Source organism: Eucalyptus grandis, chromosome 3, assembly GCF_016545825.1.
Source record: "Eucalyptus grandis isolate ANBG69807.140 chromosome 3, ASM1654582v1, whole genome shotgun sequence".
Lineage (NCBI taxonomy): Eukaryota > Viridiplantae > Streptophyta > Magnoliopsida > Myrtales > Myrtaceae > Eucalyptus > Eucalyptus grandis.
The window spans coordinates 6955161-6976102 of NC_052614.1; the positions used below are offsets into that span (position 1 = coordinate 6955161).

General features: G+C 40.5%; 3 protein-coding genes across 7 annotated transcripts; 1 reads left to right on the forward strand and 2 right to left on the reverse strand.

The window, feature by feature from the left end:
- Positions 1-1147: 1147 nt before the first annotated feature.
- Positions 1148-5090, forward strand: LOC104436309 (UDP-sulfoquinovose synthase, chloroplastic). Of its 2 annotated transcripts, none has more exons than XM_010049044.3 (3): positions 1148-1320; positions 2023-3116; positions 4333-5090. In XM_010049044.3, exons 2-3 carry the CDS (start codon positions 2067-2069, stop codon positions 4732-4734), a joined length of 1452 nt encoding a protein of 483 aa, XP_010047346.1. In that variant the 5' UTR covers positions 1148-1320; positions 2023-2066; the 3' UTR covers positions 4735-5090. The 2 variants fall into 2 exon arrangements, with proteins under 2 accessions (XP_010047346.1, XP_010047347.1); XM_010049045.3 differs by having other exon boundaries at positions 2029-3116.
- Positions 5091-5749: 659 nt separating this feature from the next.
- Positions 5750-9119, reverse strand: LOC104436310. 2 transcript variants are annotated; one of them, XM_010049046.3, is made up of 7 exons: positions 8961-9119; positions 8629-8747; positions 8078-8160; positions 7363-7484; positions 7092-7256; positions 6764-6857; positions 5750-6378 (listed from the first exon to the last, which is right to left on the reverse strand). In XM_010049046.3, exons 1-7 carry the CDS (start codon positions 9010-9012, stop codon positions 6132-6134), a joined length of 882 nt encoding a protein of 293 aa, XP_010047348.2. In that variant the 5' UTR covers positions 9013-9119; the 3' UTR covers positions 5750-6131. The 2 variants fall into 2 exon arrangements, with proteins under 2 accessions (XP_010047348.2, XP_039164898.1); XM_039308964.1 differs by lacking the exon at positions 8629-8747.
- Positions 9120-12301: 3182 nt separating this feature from the next.
- Positions 12302-20498, reverse strand: LOC104436312 (ATP-dependent zinc metalloprotease FTSH 4, mitochondrial). 3 transcript variants are annotated; one of them, XM_010049048.3, is made up of 8 exons: positions 20170-20498; positions 18681-18768; positions 17806-18069; positions 17329-17565; positions 17077-17204; positions 15132-15608; positions 13675-14611; positions 12302-12863 (listed from the first exon to the last, which is right to left on the reverse strand). In XM_010049048.3, exons 1-7 carry the CDS (start codon positions 20194-20196, stop codon positions 13685-13687), a joined length of 2148 nt encoding a protein of 715 aa, XP_010047350.1. In that variant the 5' UTR covers positions 20197-20498; the 3' UTR covers positions 12302-12863; positions 13675-13684. The 3 variants fall into 3 exon arrangements, with proteins under 3 accessions (XP_010047350.1, XP_010047349.1, XP_010047351.1); XM_010049047.3 differs by lacking the exon at positions 12302-12863 and adding an exon at positions 13117-13455; XM_010049049.3 differs by lacking the exon at positions 12302-12863 and adding an exon at positions 13117-13455 and having other exon boundaries at positions 17077-17201; positions 20170-20496.
- Between the last annotated feature and the right edge of the window lie 444 nt (positions 20499-20942).

Consider the following 20942-nt stretch of genomic DNA (forward strand, 5'->3'; position numbering starts at 1 on the left):
TGTACATAAATTGCAGATCATCATCTTATTATCTTGTGCTTTGCCTCGATATTTCTTAACATATGGACTTGCTAGTTAGTAGCATCGACTTGGCAAGTATGTAACATGATGGCACATCATTAAATTGATGTCTCTGTGCTCTGCATAGTTAGGAGAACAGACTGGGCTATGGACCAGCCGATCTATGTGAGCAGTTGCAGCGTCGTTATTCAATACTATAGCATGATCTGTGTCAGATTATAGTGTGTCCTAGGCAATTTGGGAATGAAATGCAGATGGCTTGGTTGATGCCAAATCCGGGCCAATAATTGTGGTTGATCTTGTTCTGTCCGTCTGTTTTGGGTGAATTTCGGCTGCTCTTACTGACCAAAAACCTTCTGAATATCTCTCGATATGGCTAGTAGTCTAGTGCTTGTTGGTTTCATAATCGAGATGACAACACTCTGAATGGATACGGTAGCAAAAAAATCCTTCACCCGCCTCGAAGCTCGTCAGCCTTTTCCGCTAGCATGCCCTATGCTCGATTATTGAAGATTGGTCATGGATTTTGACATGTCATATGAAATGTAGATCATCTAAGCATCCGACGATCTGATACAATGAAGTGTCAGAGGCTTATAATGAATTTGAATGAACTACATTCGACTGTCCAACGAATTAGCAGATAGTTGTCCTTGCAATATAGGGAAAAAAGTCATAAAAATCCAAAATCATGTCCATTTTGATATCATTTACTGTTAACTATTTTTTGTGACGTCAAAATCTCAAATTATACCTATTGTTTTATATGACATATTTACTTTACATCAATGTTTAATCAGAAGATTTTAGTCAAGTTATGTGAGCGTTATATCTACAAAGATTTATTTTTTAGCATCAATGTAAATAATTTTTAATGATTTATGTTACATTGATACAAGTTTGTGATTTTTAGTGGTAAGTGCGTCACAATAATAATTATAATTTGTGATTTGTGGTGGTTTTTACCGAGCAACTCATTGATAGGCTGACAGAAGGAGTAGAAGAGAAGCTCTCAGGTTTTCAAGCCGATCGGACAGGATCGGGCTCGACCCGATGGTACTGTCCCGGGTCGGGGCCCCTCTGGAAAATGACAAAAATAAGGGATTAAAAAAAATAAAAATCAGATAAACCGAATATGCCCCCTCCTCTCCGGGGGATTCTTCATCTTCCTTCTTCTTCTTCCTCCTCTCGAGCTCAGTGAAATCCTAGACGCTTGGCAAGAACCCCTCTACAGCATAAGATCCATCGCCATTTCGAAAGGCGGTCGCTTTCTCTATAGGCTCGCTTCTCCACCTCGAGGTGATCAATGTTTCTTGTTCAAGCTTCAGTCTTGGCCGTCTTTATGCCTTTTCTTTTCTTTTCTTTTGATTAAACCTGGTATTTTCTTGATGTTCGAGAGCGTTTTTGTGCTTGCTGTTATAGCCTCGGAGGAGGGTTGAAATTTCGGCGTTGGTTTTGATTCGTATGTTGGGGTTCTGGGTTGTCGCGTTTATTCTCTGAAATGGCGGCTTCTTCGATTCGCCTGGTGTTTTGTCGAGCTGATTATCCTGTGTGAGTACAGGGTTAGTGTTAGCCCACATCAAGGTTGTGCGCTTCTTTTGTTTTTGGTCTTTTGGGTTTTTTTTTATTGATGGAAGCTCCAAATTTGCTGGGGTGAGAATAATGTGGGTGGAGATGCTTGAGCCAGGCTAATCACTGCTCATTGGAGTCGTGTGATTATGGTATGTGATGATTACTTATTCTTTGTGGGCATTGTGTAAATGTCGACGTGGTTCTGACGCTAGACCTCGCTTTTCTGAGAGTGCATCTGAGATGCTGCTCAGAATTGACTTTCTCGTGCATTTTGAAATTAGCTGGTTTGAATTTTCCTGAACTGGAACTACTTATTCTTTTGGGCGTTTGAGTTGGGAGCTAGATTTCATGGCGCAAGTGGCAATGTTTTGCGGGTTTTGGTGAACTGCGAGTACCGTGGCTTATTTTCTTGCTGTCTGTGTCCTAAAGTTTCAGGTACATGTGCTCGGTAGTGGGAGGAAAATAAGACCAATATGGCTCATCTAGTTTCTTCAACGTCATGCTCCTTGAAGATCTCCACCACTAATAAAGCTTTCCCTCAAAGATCAGGTCATGGTCCAACTGCATTTCCTTCTTCTTGGGGTTTACAAAGTTCAAGAATTCCATATGAGAGTCTTGTTTCTCGACGAGAGAAACATCAGAGAAACTTTATTGTTCAATCGACAGCAGTGCCTCTGAACCAACAGGTACCTACTCAAGCTGGCTCTAGCTCTTACCAGCACTCTAATGGTTCAACCAAGATGCAGCGAGTCATGATTATTGGTGGAGATGGTTACTGTGGCTGGGCCACAGCACTTCATTTATCCAACAAAGGATATCAAGTTGCCATTGTGGATAGCCTTGTCCGTCGGCTGTTTGACCACCAACTTGGTCTTGATTCCTTGACTCCTATTGCCTCAATCCACAACCGTCTCCGGCGCTGGAAATCAATCACTGGGAAAAATATTGAGCTTTACATTGGCGACATATGTGACTTTGAGTTCTTAGCAGAATCCTTCAATTCATTTGAGCCTGATGCTGTTGTCCATTTCGGAGAGCAGAGATCTGCTCCTTACTCCATGATAGATCGGTCAAGGGCTGTTTTTACGCAGCACAACAATGTCATTGGAACTCTTAATGTGCTCTTTGCTATTAAGGAGTTTAGAGAGGAGTGTCATCTGGTGAAGTTGGGCACTATGGGAGAATATGGAACTCCAAACATTGATATTGAGGAGGGCTACATAACTATCACTCATAATGGACGAACGGATACTTTGCCCTATCCAAAACAAGCTAGCTCCTTTTACCATCTAAGTAAGGTCCATGATTCGCACAATATAGCCTTCACTTGCAAGGCCTGGGGAATAAGAGCAACGGATTTAAATCAAGGAGTGGTTTATGGGGTGAGGACAGACGAGACTGAGCTGCATGAGGAGCTCAATAACAGATTTGATTATGATGGAGTATTCGGAACTGCATTGAATCGGTTCTGCGTTCAAGCTGCAGTTGGTCATCCACTTACAGTATATGGCAAAGGGGGCCAGGTAATAATCTTCTGCTTACAAGTAGCGTGGCTGTATCTCCACATGCCGATTATACATATCATCTTTGGCTGTTTACTTTCCTTCAATATAAGCAACAATAGCCTAAATATATAAATTCTAAATGGTAAAGCTTTTATAGTTGCTTATGAAGTTATTCATCACACCTCAATTAAAAGTACCTCCTCTTATAGTTCTCTTGAACTGTGATTTGTACTTTTAGTTGTTTTGCATTTAATAAGACAGAATAGAACAGAATGGAATGTAATGACAATCCACATATTTTTGTTTGGTAAACTGTGGAATGGAATGAAGATTCTTGTGTTTGGTTGTAACAAAAAAAATGTTAATGGGAATGGAATTGAATGGGATTTTCTAATAAGTTCAAATAGTATGTATTTGCATGAGTAGTATACTAATTGAAATTTCTTGAATATAAAGTAGAATTATCAAATATTTAACAGTATTTATATTTCATTAATTATATTTTGATAACTGTAATTTACAATTATTTAGAAAATGAACTTCTTATGTGATTAAAATAATTAATTAATAGAATATAATTTAAAAAATGGCAATTAGTTGAATTATACTAATTAATAATTAATAATACCTGATTTTTTTAAATTATATAATTGTATTTATTAATTTTTTGTTTAAAGAAAAATGAAAGGGATCACCATCACCCAATCCTTCAAGTAGGCAAATGGGTATTCCATTCCAGTGTTGCCAAACAAACACATAATTGGAAAGAAAGAGGATATCATTCCATTCCAATGTGACTAATCACGCACAACAAGAACCTTGATATGTCTAAGCAAGGGCCTAGCCTCCAAAGTGAAGTCCTTTCCAGAGAAACTTCAGTGGGATTTAGGTACTTGAAGTGCAGTTATGTTTGAGGATTATCAGAGATCATCAAGGGGAAAATTTCTTTCTTTGACTGCATGCGCATGATTAACGCCTTCCTTCTGCAAACATCTCTATGGCATCTATCACAAAGTGTTGGATTTTAATAAAAGGGAACATTCAAGCACTGCCAAAACTTTGTCCTAATGAAGCTAAAAGTCCGGAGATGATCAACATTCAGAGTCATTTATAAAGTGACTTTTCAACCTTGGATGTATTGTGGAGTGATCCATGTATTTTCATCTTCCTTAATACCCTTTTCTCCATTAATTTCATTCTTTTGTTTTTTCGTGACTGTCCTTATACTTTGCAGACCAGGGGATACCTTGATATAAGAGATACAGTCCAATGTGTTGAGCTTGCTATTGCAAATCCAGCAAATCCCGGCGAGTTCCGTGTCTTTAATCAATTCACTGAGCAATTTTCTGTCAATCAACTTGCTGCCCTTGTTACGAAAGCTGGAGCCAAGCTTGGGCTTGACGTGCAAACCACCAATGTACCAAATCCAAGAGTGGAAGCAGAAGAACATTATTACAATGCCAAGCACACTAAGCTGATTGACTTGGGACTCCAGCCGCACCTTCTTTCAGACTCCCTTTTGGATTCACTGCTTAACTTTGCAATAAAGTATGAGGATCGGATTGACAAGAAACAGATTATGCCCAGCATATCTTGGAAAAAGATTGGAGTCAAACCAAAAACTGTTGTGGCCTAATTTTTAGGAGAGGAGATTTTGAGACAGACTAGAAACATCAAGCATAGATTTCTTCTTTCTTTCTTTTGCCTTCGCAGCTGCTTTTTCCCACTTTTAAGCGGTGTTGTATCTTTCTCTCTTCTTTTCTACTGTGGCGCAGTTCTTGCTGCCCAGGTCGTAGTTGCTTATGTAGAATTATGAATTGGAAATGATTGTATGCTAGTAGAATAATGGGTGGACATCTAGAAGAACAGCCATTTCTCTTGCACTTAGCATACTTCTGGCGGGATAGTTCTTCCAATATGTTGCTGGGTATTGTCGGGTTACATCCGACAGAAAGCAAAAGCAGTTAATGCAATCTTGTTTGGATTTTCAAAGTTCTCGCTTATTTGATTATTTTCAACAGCTAAGCAGGAATAGATACTGTTCATCTGGCATTTTGTCCCAAGCAGAGATGTTTTCACAGGTCTAATCATCTTTTCTTTTCTTTTTGTCTTTTGAAGGGAGATGGGAGGGGATGGCTGTTTAGCCGTCTACAATTTCTTTAAATGATCTTGTATTCCACCAGATATGTTGGATCCAAAGATTGACCTTTTTCTGTTTCTGGATATACCAGAGGGAAGGCAATTAATTCTACTACTTAACAAGAATGGCTAAACCATCCTAGGAAGCAGCCTAATTTTATGGGAAATCTTGTAGGTCGAGTTTTGTAAGAGAAAAACATTGCCCATATGTTAAAACTGATACAGTGAAGAAGATGCTGCTTGTTTTTCTCATGTAATTGGAGAACTTACTGCCAGTTTAACTTCCAGCGCAAGTCTCAATGTTTTCCCAGTTAGATAACATATAGGTGCGCAGGCTGCACTTTTCAGATTAATTCTTCAAGGATGTTCTTACATCTACACCAAAGAGTTCATCCGCCAAAAGTTTCCACCTGTTTGACAGCCACATTTCTGTTGTCAACTTGCCATTCAATGTGATCTCAATTGTACTTCGTCCTGGTTCTCCACAAACTCGACGAAAGGGCTTCAGTCAATGACAGGGTGACCAATGACTAGTTTTGCTGTCAAAAATCATCAGATACACCAGAATAAATTTGCAATGTCATGAAAGAATGATCTGCCTGTTACCACTGCTAAGCTTGGCAGTTTTAGTACAGTTGGCTTGAAACTCTACATGTATTTTTGCAAGACTAATAATGCTAGTCGCGACATTGTTTCCACTGTATGATTTGTTTACTTTGCATTTGACTAGAAACGTGATACCAAGTTGCATGATGGGCACATTTATTCCAACTATTACGTCAATGTGCTTAAATGGCTCGGAAAGGTGAGGACAAGTGAGAGGAGTGCTTGTCTGCATGTTTCTGCCAGTCCTCATATTGTAAGTTAAAAAAGGCGGCAGAAGCGATGGTGTTTTCACATCCTTGAATGAGGAGAATTTGCAGGTTTTGATGGTGGAAACGTATTGGCCGTGCCTTTGTTTAGACAACTATCAGTCTTCAAAAAATCCAAGACAACGGAAGTCAACTCATCTTGATGCGAGGTGTATTCATGATCAGCTCCTTCTATGATGCACAGCTTGTGATTTGATATGACCTTGGCAAACTCCAGAGAATCTTCCGCTGGTACAATTTTGTCAAGGGAACCATGAACAATCAACACCCTACAATTACCAGCATAAGCACCCGAGTGTCATCGGAAAAGTAACAAATTTAGTGACAGCTAGGAAAAATCAAAAGATGGTTAACTTAATTCAATCAATCAATGGCCATGGTATTCCTTAAACTATTTAGCTGGAATTGAGAAACTAAAACAGATGAAGATGCATTGACCTAGCCATTACGAAAAAGAAACATTTTATGGGCTTCCTTTTCATTAATGGGGATGTAAAAGCCAAGTTTTATGATAAACATACAACCAAGATTACACACGTTAAAGAGTGTCCAATTTACAAGTCAGAGACAAATTTTCTTATGTTAGAGAAAAGAAGAATTGCAGTTTTAGCAGATCAGACAAGATGCACCCTAGCATACTACCAGAATTCAGACCTGCAGTCTCTGGAAATCACTTGGGATGATGTGCAAGTATCAGTTGTAAGGCGATCCATCAAACTTTCTTCTGTTACTCGGTACTCGAACAATCCTGCAAATGGACAAGAATGCACTACTATCTTAATTCTGGATCCTAAATCCTCTACTGTTCTATCAACTAGATAGTGAACATGCATGTGCAATAATAAGCTTCAGGTAATGAAACCCTTTTATAAAAGCATTGACTAATAGGTTAACAGCACAACAAAAGATTTCCACGCTGCAAATAGAAAACTCGACGACTTCAATAACAATATAAGTAGGCTGAGTTGATAAGCTATTTTACCTCTTCTATTCTTCACATCAATGAATCCATTCTTCTTGATCCTTTGTAGAAAATCTTTACCTAATCGACCTTCGATGCCTCTCTCCAGATTGAAACGCCCAGATAGATTGACTACAATATTAACGTCTTTATATTTTGATGCATACAAGAGCACTACATTTCCTCCTGCAAACCCACCAGAAAATAATGCCTTACTTAGGTTACTTCAGTATTATTGGAGGTTCATGTTTTCAAATATGCTGCATCATCTCAAAACACTGATAAAGTCAACCTTTGCTGTGTCCAATAATTGCCTTTATAAAACGTTTCTGCCCCAAGAAATGTTCAATTACAGCCCGTAAGTCATCAACTTCTCTCCAATAGTTACCATACTGAAATGAACCTTCACTTTCCCTGAGAGAGATGGATCAAAAGCACTTAAACAGAAGCACAAGATGAATTTAAAAAACCTTGCAAGAGCAATGATTTAGAGAAGCTAACAACTGCAGATAAATTATTAAATATTCTCCAGCTTCAATATGAGCAACCAAAACAGATAACAGATAAATCAGTCCCATTAAGACAATGGTATATTTGGTAAATAATCAGTTCAGGCGACAACAATCTGACTTTGGAATGAAAATCCTCAATAAGATTATGACATGAACTTGCAGAAATGAGCCACATCACCTTTATTAGACTTTCTAATTCAATGCTTAGATGACATGAGCTCATAGAAAAGTTACGGAGCTGGAAACTTCATTACACTGCCGATTAAATAATTCAAAAGTATTTATATATTTCAAACGTCATAAAGAACGAGATTACAAAGCACATCTATGCTTATTGTTGAAGAATCTCTAATGAGATCTGCGAAATCTTTTCTACTGGTCACAAAGTGCATAGCAGTAGGATAACTGCCTCTTTTGACACCAAAGCATCCTCCAGAGAAAAATTATAAACTACTTAGCTCACCTATATCCTTATTTATCAAGAAATTTACTTACCCGTTTCCTGCAAAGTCAAAACGGAAAGCGCTGATTCCCTCCCTCTCCAAAGCGCCTGCAAGGGTTACCATAGGAATGCGCTCCTGCAAAATAATCAGCATCACACAACATGATCAATGTTGCATATGTTTTAAGAGAGTAAGTTCTTTGCAACCCACAAGCAGCCAGAGAGTGTGATCACAATTTCAAGGAAGGACTAATATTTTGAAAACCAAGACATTCTTAGAAACTCCTGCCTTGCAGAATGCAGGTATGGATATCTAAAAAGAAGAGGAAGGGCATTGTCGGGCAAAGCATAACGAAATCAACAACAGAATTCTCCAGCTGGTGATGTTGCCGCTCACATAAACCATTCCATCCTACTCAGGGACTCCAAAGTTTTTGAAAATCAATGGTAATTTAGGAGAACATCTACATTGACAAGGCACCACTCCACGTAGCAATCACAATCAAATGGCGAAACATCGAAGGAAGCTAGAAAGTTGTAATTTTCAGAACAAGTGGTCATCTTGGTCAGGCTGGAATTGCAGTAAAACTCAAACATTACCAACCTTCCAAGACTGGAACCCATGACACAATATCACGAGCTCCTTCGACCCTGTCTCGTGTAATATGCCGACAAGATTCTCGCCATGCTTGTTCGGGATGATGATTCTCCGTCCATGCATAGCTACAGAGAAGAAAGAGAGGACCCGAAACGATTCAAGTCAAGAGCTTTTCGAACACCATCACCTACCCTCGATTTTCTAAACGACGGGCAAGGACTCAAAATCACTGAAACCCATCACGAATCCAAGAACTCGAGACACCAAAGAGGAGACGAGCTTGATCAGAATTGCTCGCCGGGCTGAATTTACCGTGAAAGATAAGAGCTTGCCATTACCAGGATCGCCGACTCGTTCGGCTCGGGGGTGACTCGGCCGAGCCCGCGACATGGGAGCAGAGCTGGGGCTTTCAGCTTGGAGATCTCGTTGAATCCGATTCTGGGAAAAACGGCGTGTAATTTCTGTCTTGAGTTGGACATAAGCTTATGAATTTATGATTATCTAGAACAATGAAAGAATATCAGTTTCGAAACCTTATTATATACATTTATATATTTTTTGATAATTCGAGCTTAATTTGAGTTCGATGTAAGGTTTCATTAGCCGGCCTAAAGGACTCAATTGCGATTGAGTTCAAGGAATTGGCATCGATTGATATTTAGGTAAGCGATCATATGATGTCCAATTGATCTTCAAATGATTAAACTACAAGTAAGGCTCGATACATGAAAAGGGTTTGAACGAACGCGTCACAATTCTAAGATTTTCAAGGCTTGTGTACCGACAAATAATTAATGGAAATGAGATAAGTCTTGAATTAACGAAAATATATATATATATATATAAAATATATATTTACATTCAAGATATTTTTTATATTTAATGAGATAGATGATAATCTTGTATTTATTAGAATAGATGGTAGTTGGAGTAGTACTAATTAAAAGGCTTTGTGTATAAATAATAATGCTCTCCCCTTATTTGTATCAACCAAAAATACATTCTCTCCCAAATCTTTTTCTCTCTAACCACTCTCTCTCTATGATTCAAGTTAGTGAAAAAAGTTTGTTCAAAAGAGATCAAGAAGTATATCAAGTGGTTGACAGAATGTTGAACCAAGATGATGTCAATGTTGCCGTTGTTGGTGAGGCTATCCGAGAGAATGAGACCTGAAATAGAGCCAAGAGGAGGGCCGCTTTGATGGACATCATGCCTTCCCTTGAGGGAAGGTTCGCCAAAATAGGCCGCCGAGATGGAGTTCGTGAACGAAATCGATGAGGCAAAAAGGTGAATCGACAAGGTCGAAGAGACGCTCTACCTCGAAAACAAATCCACAGCTCCCTTGTGCTTGAAGGACAAATCCCTTGAAGCCGCGATCGAGGCTTTGAAGATGGAAGTCCTAGACCTCACAGAGACAACTCACACAAAGCCGAGATTGAAACTTTGAAGTTGGAGATCCAAGAGCTCAAAATAGCACTAGTCTTACCCAACGATATTATGCCAATTCAAGTGACCAAGTTAAGAAACCCCTATGTTCCTAACCAACAATACCATCTTTTGGTGGCGAAATAGGTGTGATGAGACCAAGCAAGGTGTCAATCCCATCTACACATGGAATTAGTTTGTCAAAAATTTTCAAGATTACTTCTTTCTTGAGTTCACCCAACAACAAGCTCGTAGCATACTCCATCGTCATGAATAAAAAGACATGGTTCAAGAGTACGTGAAGGAGTTGACCGACCTCAAACTCCAAATTCTCATCTTAGGGGAGGAGGAAGCTTTCGGAGCATTCATGAATGGTTTGAAGCCTTGGGCCAACTTAAGTTTAAAAGATGAGATGTGCGGAGTATCAAAGGCACTCACCATACCCAAGTCCAATGATAACTTCACTAAACCCGAATCTTCCAAGTCCAAAGGAAATGGGTGGAGAATGGATTGCCACCATGTCGAAAACATGGAATGTGTAATTATCCGTGGTTGAGAGAAAAATCATGGGGGAGAAGGTCCTTCCAAACAACCAAACCAAAGGTTGGACCAACCCCACATGGCTCCTCCTACCAAGAAAGGGAGAGAAGCCGCCACCATCCACAGGTTTCATTTGCCACCGTCCCTATTGAACCAAGATTGTCCAAAGAACAACAAACTCGCGGCATTGCTCGCCATAGAGGAAGAGGAAGAAGCAAAGCAGGAAATTAAACGAATGGCAGTTTAGAACCATAAAGATTCTCAACTCCACACATATTTAAGCTCCCTCCAAGAAGCCTTCAAGTACAAGCTTGCCATTTGTGAAAGTCAAGGTTAGTAACACAAAATCCTATGCCTTGATTGACACAAGTGCGTTAAACATGTTCTTGTCAAGCAATGCAGCTAAGAGTTGGGACTTCAAGTGGAGCTAGTCGGACATTAGTTTAAGGCAATCAACTCAAATGACATATAGGCCATTGATATTGCTCAAAATGTGGAACTACACATTGGTGATTAGAAAGACATTCTCTTTCAAGGTAATTTTACTTAATGAATATGATCTTATTTTGGGTTTAGAATTCATTGATAGAGCTAAAGCCATGATCAATGAGAACCAAGTCAATTATTATCACTGACCAAAAATGTCCATTGGTGGTACCCATGATTTTTGGGTTGACGAAGACCAAGAGCATCTCCACATTATGACTTGTGGACGAAAAGCTAGGCATTGAGGAGCCTATAGGCAAGCCAAAAGTGACACCATAACCTTTGGAGGTGTCCAAGATGGAGTTAGCCGTTCAGTGCCGATTCAAAATGAGATGCCAATCCATAGAATTTTACCAGAAGTGGAGAACTTGTCAAGAAACGTGGAAATAACTGAACTGAAAAAGGAGTTGCTTGCGAAACAAGTCGAAATTTAAGAGAATCAAAAAGCAAAAGACCAAGTGACATCAGAGACCGAAGAATTGCCAATGTCCAAAGAAACCGACAATTCAAGCAATAGATACTGAGTTGCTCAAATGGGTGGGGGAAAATGTCACTGTCTCTAAGTTTTCAATGCTCGATATACCGAGAAATGATCCAAGAAAACGAGACAAGCCTTGAATTAACAATGCCAGGAGGTTCTTGAAAATGTATATTCACATTCAAGATATTTCTTACACTTTTTTTTTTTGTTGGAATTTCTTACACTTAATAAAGTAAATGATAGTCTTGTATTTTATAGGATAAATGGTACTTGGAACAATAATAATTGAAAAACCTTGGGTGTTCTCCCCCTCGTCTGTATTATCCAACATTCAAGTAATAGAATACATTTTCTTCCAAAACTTTTCTGCCAAAACTTCTCGCTCTGAAAAACACTCAACGATCTGAGTTAGCTAGTGAGCGAACAATCAGTCCCTGAGAAAAGGGCTTTAGCCTAGACTACCAAACGAACGAAAGGAAGCCTACGTTATTACTCCCGGTCTTGATATCAAGCATCGACCCGTGACGTGGATATTAAATGGAATTTCAAAGTGCTCCCCACACTGAGCCGTTCACAGTAAGTTACTAATAACGCACACGCTTGTTTTTCTCGTGCCGATCGACTCTGTAGAAATCGAATCATTCCATCTTAAGCATATTTAACCGGTATTCCAGAGGCACTCGTAGACAAAGGCCCACATTAAACTATAAACGAGAAGAATAACCAAATTGTCATCCAAACCTCATATGAGAAAAAGAGGAAGACTTGGCTCTAGACATAAACTATTTATACTGATATAGCCAAGACAAGAATGTCCTAAAAGGAAAAAGTAAAAATAAAAAAGGAATCCCAATCCCTTGTCTACCCAGAGCGTACTGATATGAATCGAGAATACAGGGGACTTTCTATCTTGAGGGGATATTCGCGGATTAGAAAACTTCCCTAAATCAAGAGATCGATCGGTCTCAAGTGTGCCATGAGAGATCAATTGCAGTTCCTGTCATACAGTCGAAATGCTACCAATCTCTGAGCAAAGCATGGTTTCCCTACCCTTTCTAGTCTCTACCGTTGTGAAGCACCATATAAATGCAGTACCAACAGAATTGTTCTTCACATCCAAAAACAGAGTACCAAAAAAATCCTGGTAACCTACTTTGCCACTTTGCCCCTTTGCGGTCAGTAGTGGTGCACAAATTCTGGAGAAGTCCTTCAGCATGAGCCTTCGACCAAATACCATATGAGGATCTTAAAATCATTCTGTCGTACAAACCACTTGCTAATCTTTCTGCAGTACCGAAATGAAGCTTCTCTGCATACAATGAGAGAACTCACAATTGGCAGCTGATTAAAACATAGAAAAGCAAGAGATCGGTTCTTTTTTCTCTCTCCTAAAGAAAATAATGGTGAAAGGAACACGATGTTGCAATCGGTTGCCGCTACTGCTATTTTTATAGAAAGGTAGGAGGCTTGAGAGACCAGCTTAAACCGGAGTCATCTCCTGAACAAGATCTCAATTCTCTCAAAATTTTCTTTTTCTCCCGCATCAGTCTATCAGAAACAGATTCTGAATAATTGTCGACCTCAGTACTCTATATTTCGTTTAAAGCACTACATGCCAGTTCCCATTTAATTCAATATATGTACAGCCAAATGTCATGTACAGACTCTGCATTAGAACATTAGCCTATAGTTGAGACCACAAAGCATCCCTCATTAGTAGACTTAATAGGAGTGTCAGCGCCTTCAATTATACCATAAACTTATTGCAGAACAACACGAACTAAAGCGAACATAAACACTATCAGTAACTCTTAGGGCAGTAGAATCAATGGCCTTTCCACCTCCATACAGTGCATCCATCAGAAAGCTAAAAATGAACAAAATTTGCATGTTGGCATCACCTGCGACAATATTTCCCAAATTATGAGTTAAGGTGATAGTAAACTTGACTGGCAACAACCAAACTGCAAGATTTTAGATTGGACTTACTTTATATGACATTACATTTTTAACAAAATTTTTTTCATCTTTAGCAATCAATAGGCCTCCTAAAAAAGGCGTTAAGTATGTATATATAAATACTAGATTCACCACCCAGTCATAGATGATAGTTCACCAACCTCCTTCCGGCTATGATCCCACAGGAGCAATGCCCTTGGCTTTTGCAGCAGCAGTGGCGGCCGCAGCTGCTGCCGCAGCTGCCGCAGCAGCAGATGCAGCTGGATTTGGTGTTGAAGGAGGCACTGCGTTGGACTGAGAGCTGTTCTCTTGTCCAACTACCTGCTGTTGCTGTTGCAAATGCTGCTGCTCAGAATTGACTTGTGCAAGTAGATTGTTTATCTGGCTTCCTGAGAGCGTTTCGAACTCAAGTAGAGCATTAGCAAGCGCATGGAGTTCCTTGCTACGAGTGGTAAGGATGGTCTTGGCGTTGTTGTAAGCCCTGTCAAGAAGCCGCTGCACTTCTTTCTCAATAAGAAGCCGAGTCTCAGTGCTCATGCTCTTGCCATAGTAGTTATAAGTTACAAGCCCAGCTTCACTGCTCATGCCATATTTTGTAACCATTGTTCTGGCAAGGTTAGTAGCTTGCTGAAGGTCAGAAGATGCACCAGAAGTCACTTCATTCTCTCCAAAAATGAGCTCCTCTGCAACTCGCCCGCCCATGCAAACATCAAGTCTAGCAAGCATCTGCTTACGGGAGACACTTGTCTCATCCTTATCAGGAAGCTGGGAAACCATGCCCAGAGCCATGCCTCGGGGAACAATCGTAGCCTTGTGAACTGGAAGAGCTCCATCCGTGTGAATAGCCACAAGGGCATGTCCACCCTCATGAAAAGCTGTAAGTTTTCTTGACTCATCGGAGATGACAGCAGATTTTCTTTCACTTCCCATCATGATCTTGTCCTTCGCATGCTCAAGATCTGCCATGCTGACAGCTTTGGAACCATCCATCGCAGCCTTCAGAGCAGCCATGTTGACTAAATTTGCCAGATCAGCACCCGAAAATCCAGGTGTTCCTCTCGCAATAATCTTCAGATCAACATCCTCTGCCTTCAGGACCTGTTAACACCATCCACTTAGTTAGGCTTAGTCCTATATAGTAAATATTTGTCCAAGAATCAAGGAGAAAGCATACCCAGATTGCTGCCTTTTCTACACATACAGAGTTAGCAGCACTAATCCACCACCCAATAGCTAAGAGTACGACATAGATGTAACTTGACAGGTATGAAAAGCATGTTCATTTCATGTGATAAAGCAAAATCACGATGCTGAAAGAACTTGGTTTGAACCAAAGAAGCTTGTATATATTTGCTACTGCGAAAGCATGTGTAAATCCAAGAGTAGTGCAATCATGGATCAGGTCTCATGGTAAGATAAAAAGAATATGCTAAAAACAAATGGATAAGTGGATAAAAGAATATAGAGCCCATGAACAAGACATAAAGAGCTTATTTCCCCAAGAACAATATAGATTTAATGAGCTTATAGCTGTGGAGTGTGAAAATAGATATAGGTCAAAAGAGACAAATTCTCCTAATATGTAGTAGAAACAAAATATGTTCCTAAAGTACAGTACCTTTGACATATGGGACTCCAAAATCTGTCTCCGCCCTTCAACATCAGGATTGGGGACAACAATATGTCGATCAAACCGTCCAGGTCTCACCAGTGCCTTGTCCAATGACTCTGGAAAGTTTGTAGCAGCGATCACAATAATCCCTTCATTTTGTTTGAAACCGTCCAACTCAACAAGTAGTTGATTCAAAGTCATCTTCATGTATTGCTGGTCCTTCGGGTTACGGCTTCCTCCAATTGCATCTATCTCATCTATAAATATAATACAAGGAGACCGTTTCTTTGCAGCGGAAAAAAGATCTCTCACCCTCCGAGCTCCAACACCAACAAACATCTCTTCAAATTCACTGCCACTGCAGGAAAAAAAAGGTACTCCAGCTTCTCCAGCAATAGCTCTTGCTAGCATAGTCTTACCAGTACCAGGTGGTCCAACAAGTAAAACACCTTTTGGAAGCTTACCACCAAGACGTGTGAAACGCTGTCACAGAAAAGCAGCAAAACGTATTTTAGCACAGCAAAACAAGTTGTGAAGGACTACATCGGAATACATAGGTGAGCCAATTGAAATTTGGAGAAAAAGGGCCAAACAAACTACAAACCTTAGATGTAGACAGAGCACTGTGCCCTGCTTGATAACACTCCCAGAAACAACTGATTATATTCTTTTGTTCCCCGGAACAAAAAAAGAATAGAAATCCATTTGGTAAATTTTTCGTTCACGGTAACAAAAATCCTTTTTTTTTTTTTTAGAAATAAATTTGGAACAGAATCAAAAAGTAAAAAAAAAAAAGTTGCTTCTTATTCCCGAAAACAATTCCTAGAATCAAGTCTAATTTTTCTTCTTTTCTCCTTTTTCCTTTCTTCTTCTTTCTTTTGGTCGGTTGCTGGCCTTGGCCATGGTTAGTGACAAGCTAGACGAGAGCCGATGACCTTGTTGGAGCGTCGCTGAGGGCATGGCGAGACTTGGCCTCACCTTGGCTGGGTGAGGTGGGTGACGCTGGCCAACCTCACCAAGCTAGGGCGAAGTCAAGGCTCATGATGGCCAAGCGAGCTTGCCGAACCTCGCCTCGGCCTGGCGAGGCTCCGATGAGCTAGTGGCCACTGACCAGCCACAGAGAAGGAGAAAGAAGAAGATAAAAGTAAAAAAGAGAAAAATAATAAAAATATAATAAAAGTAATAAAAATTTAAAAACCATATCAAATGCATTTCTATACCGGGAATAGAAATTTTGGACAGTTATCAAGCGCCTTAAAAAACTTAGAAATTGTTCCCAAGAATAGAATTTAAAAAATAAAAATAAAAACCATTTCTAAGCAGTAAAAATTGTTCCCGAAAACAGAATAATTACCAAACACATCCTAACAAGGTAGGGAAACATAAAAAGAGAAAGTTATCCACAGCAACTTGTATAGATAATAAAAGACAACATGAGCCGACAACCATTACCGAAATAGCTTATAGTGTGAATATTAGATCCTGAATTGTCTAAATTAAATTAAAAAAATAAAATAAAATCATCGATGCTTCTCAACCAGTCAAAATGAAGTAAGCATCATAAAGCATAAACACATATCCTCTCCTCCACAAATCAATCAGATGTGGAGAGAAAATAATTCAACCAACATGTATTAGAAACTAAATAAAGCAAGACTGATCAAGTTAGTAAATCAGCCACCCAGATTATGAGAGCAATAGCTTGTCTTTTAAATTGAACAACATGACTCAGTAGATAATTCCCGACTTATATTTGCGTATTGCTCTGCCAAATTTAGATAAGTTGAATAAATTTGTGAATGAAGGAAGCCCATATTGAGTATTGAAAATTCCTGATTCTCTTTCACTGAAAATAGTGGCTCAACATGTCCATTTCCGCTTCAAATAAGAGCACAATCCCGTGGGTGGTTACTAGTTAGCGAGAGAGAGGGGGGGAGGGGGAAGAAAGAACCTTTGGATCTCGAAGATAGTGAACAATTTCTTCTAACTCAGCCTTTGCCTCATCAACACCCTTTACATCGCTGAACTTTGTGCTGGATTCCATGCTTGGTTGCACTTCTTCATGAAGACCAAGTCCTGCTAAGAAAATAATTAAAACAATGAAAGAACCTTTCAATTCACCTTGATAACTCTAGAAATGATAAAATGTTATCTCCCCCCTTCATGAGTAGATAATGCAAATCATATCATGATCTTCACATACCTTTACTTATACCCCTATCCTCAATAAGAGCTCCAACCCCAGAAATCAAGAGAAAGGCCAACGCAATTGTACGTATTGTACGCCACAGCTGCTCTTTAAAATGCCCTCCTTCTGCAGCCACCATGTGTATAGGAGCACCTGCCGTCCCAAGAATACCATCTTTTGTAGATTTCCCCACATTCTTGAAAGCTGAAAATGCACCAATACCTTCTTCCTCCCTAGCAGAAGTACCAATACCTGCATTTCATCAAAAAGCTTGAAAACTTAACTTCACACAAAGAGATTACAAGAGTAGAAGATCAAGAAAGAAGGTACAAACAACAAAAGGTGAAGATCAGATATGTTGCCAGGTTAACTAAATTGCAGGATGAATAACACATTAAGACTAATATATCAAAATAGAATAAGAGAGAAATCTAGCAAGATAACAATAATCCAAGAATTATATGTATAAAGTAACAAAGCTCCAACATTTACCTCTCTGCAGAGTCTTCAATAACTCACTCTCGTTTAGCCTGTCAACTTTAACCAATGCCTTAACATATTCAGCAAGTGCTGAGGGGTTGGAGTGCAAAGATGGTTGACTTTCGAAAAGTCTAATAACTGCTTCAGGATCATTCCTGTGGTAAAGTTCTTTAAGATGGGCAACCTCACTTGCTTCATCTGCGTCACGCACTCTCCGAGCTAGATGACCAACATAGCTTGACTGAAACCTCCCTTGTGCTCCTGCAGGCAAATTTCCTGCACCAACAGGAATATTACATGCCAATCATCACAGTTTCAGAAACCTGACAAAATAATCCATGGGTGGGGAGAATGATTGGCCTGCAGGTGCTTTTTAAGTACCTTTTTTATACTATTTGAGTGTACCACAGACATAACCCCTGTATTTAAAATTTATTAAGAAAACCAACTCAACAACTTTAGATTTACATTTACCGCCACAGTCAGAGTTTCCATGTCCTCTTTTATTACCAAACAATGTTGACACAGCATCATTGGTGATTAATATGAATGTGGTTACTGCATCAACTTTTCACTTAGTAGTAAGTGATACCGCCAAGGCATTCTCCAAAGAATGGGCCTGACAAGTCTGACAGATGCTTGGCACTTCTTCAAGCTTGCAGGAGTTTGTTTTAGTATTGTCAGACAGTAGAATGGTTGTCGTAGCATACCCTCAATGTTGATTTGCTTTTTTTTTCTATTCAAACTCTTATAAGCAATTTATGAGAAACTTGGAATTACAAAATCCAACAATCCATTAAATCAACATTCGCATGAAGATGATGGATCAAAATACTACGTGGAAATGATAACAACAAAAAGAACTCATAAATATCCGACAGGCATACCTCTACCTACTCTCGAAGCTGTGACAAAATGGTTTGGTCTAGCGAGTGAATATTTAAGCTTCCCAAACCCTGATTCATGCCTTAAAACCTGTTAGAAGACAAAAGATAAAGTCAAGCAGTTGACCATAATGGCCATGACCCACATGCTATGCTATGTTAAAGCAAAATGTCACCAGCAGTCATCACATGCAGTAACAAAGTAACAAATTACCAAAACTAGGCACTCTAAAACCTGCTGGCTTAGTGAAAACAAATCTCATATATAACTTGATTGGAAGAAGTCCCCCAAGCTCGTATTCACAACACACAGGTTCACATCGTCCCTTGCTCCTTTGTATCTCTCAAAATTAACCATGGCACTCCAGAGTCACTTTCATTAGTGTTAACATTTGATTACAATTAAGCTAAAGTGTTAGCATTTGATTACTATGATCAATATACTTGAACGGAAAATGTAAAATAATGCAGTTACACTCTTCTGATAGAATTAGCTATAGACAAACATAGACAAACAAATAAATGCTTCCATACTCCATATCATTGTCTGATCAGGAGAAAATGGCTCAACAAACAGAAAGATGCAATAAAAAGGACTTCGCATAGGGAATTACTCAAATTTACATTATTCAGCCACTAGCCAATGACATAGGAAAGGGGGATGCATGGAAATGTATGTGCAAAAGGAGATAAAAAATGCACTCTCCACACCCTACGGCACGCAAAACCCACTCCCACCCCAAACCAGAATCCCCTCCCCCCAGCCCCCAGTCAGGGATAAGCACCACAGAAAACCTAGCTGGACTCACAATTATCATCCTCAAGATTCATGGAACAGGTCACCAACTAGACCATGTTCAGAAATAAGCTCAAGTCACAATCACTGCATGTTATGAAGATTTAGAAAGGAATAAACTTGAATGCACCACAGTTAGCCAACAGGCCTTTTCTCATTCTAGATGAAGCTGAACTTCCTGTTTGCCAACTCAAGAAACGGGTAAAATCCCAGGTAATAAAGAAGAAGGTTCCGGTGAGGAGCAAATATACCACGAAAATCACGTGCCGTGCTACTGCACAAAGGAATTGCACCCTATATTATCATCACTGCAGCCACGCACCATCACCTCTCGCTCAATTCATCACCTTTAGTCAATCCTCACACTAGCGACCACAATCTAATCTACTGAGCAACGCCCTCCACTCAACCCACCGTCGAATATAATTAAAAAAAAAAAATCCAATCTTTCATTCCATCGCAAGCCACCGGACATGATCCCACGAATCACCGCACCGCGCGCCCATCGCTACGCAATTTCGAATTAAAGCTAATGGGCTCAAATCAGCCCACCGAGACCGCATGCTTCCTCCGCAAGTTTCCATCAAACACCCGACCCGAGTCGAGTAACCCTAACCCAACGCCACCCAGCACGAAAAAGATAAACCGCAGACGCAAATGACAGAAGAAAGCATCGGATTGATTGATTCGGCCGACCTCGGTGAGCAGGCGCCTCCAAGCCATCGGCCCCTAGCGAGAAAACGGCCGGTCCCCCCCGCGTCGATCCCTCCTCGCTCCTTCCCCCCTCCGGGAGCTGCTTCTGAGCCGATTGCCGCGGGCGCTGCGCTCGGCTCGGCTCGGCTCGGCAACGACGCGTTCGCGCGAGAGATTGCGAGAGAGAGAGAGAGAGAGGAAGTTGGAGTCGGAGAGAGACGGAGGGGATGCGTTGGATTGGTGGGGAGTCGAAAATGGCCGACGCCGGAAATTTGTTATTAATATCTTCAGTTTCCGCTTCGGCGGAAGGAAGACGGGGAAGAGAGAGAGAAAAAGGATCGTGCGGCTTGGCGGACCGATTCTAACGTGCGCGAGGTGGAGCTGTGCGCACCTCATTATCGCCCTCTATCCACCTGTAGGCCCTACCGCCTTCTGGAAATGTCGGATTTGCCCTCCCTCCCGGCGGGTCGGATGCCTGATTTTTTTTTCGCTCCCTCCATCCGGGGCTCGCGTCGGAGGCGGCCGGAAAATTGGGCCGGGCTGAATCGCGCGCGGCCCGGCCCTCGAGTCCTCGCCTTTAGGGCCTGTGAGGCCTTAAGTTTAGGCCCATCATGGAGCACCGAAGCCCAAAGGGAGGACAAGTTGCAGATTTTTTTTGGTAGAGAATGCGGCATGGCAGGGACCGGATGTTTTCGCCGAGGAGGCGGCGGACCCAAGAGGACCGAGCTAGGTCTCGAAGTTTTAGAGATTTAGGATTTCATGGGCACTCCAGGATT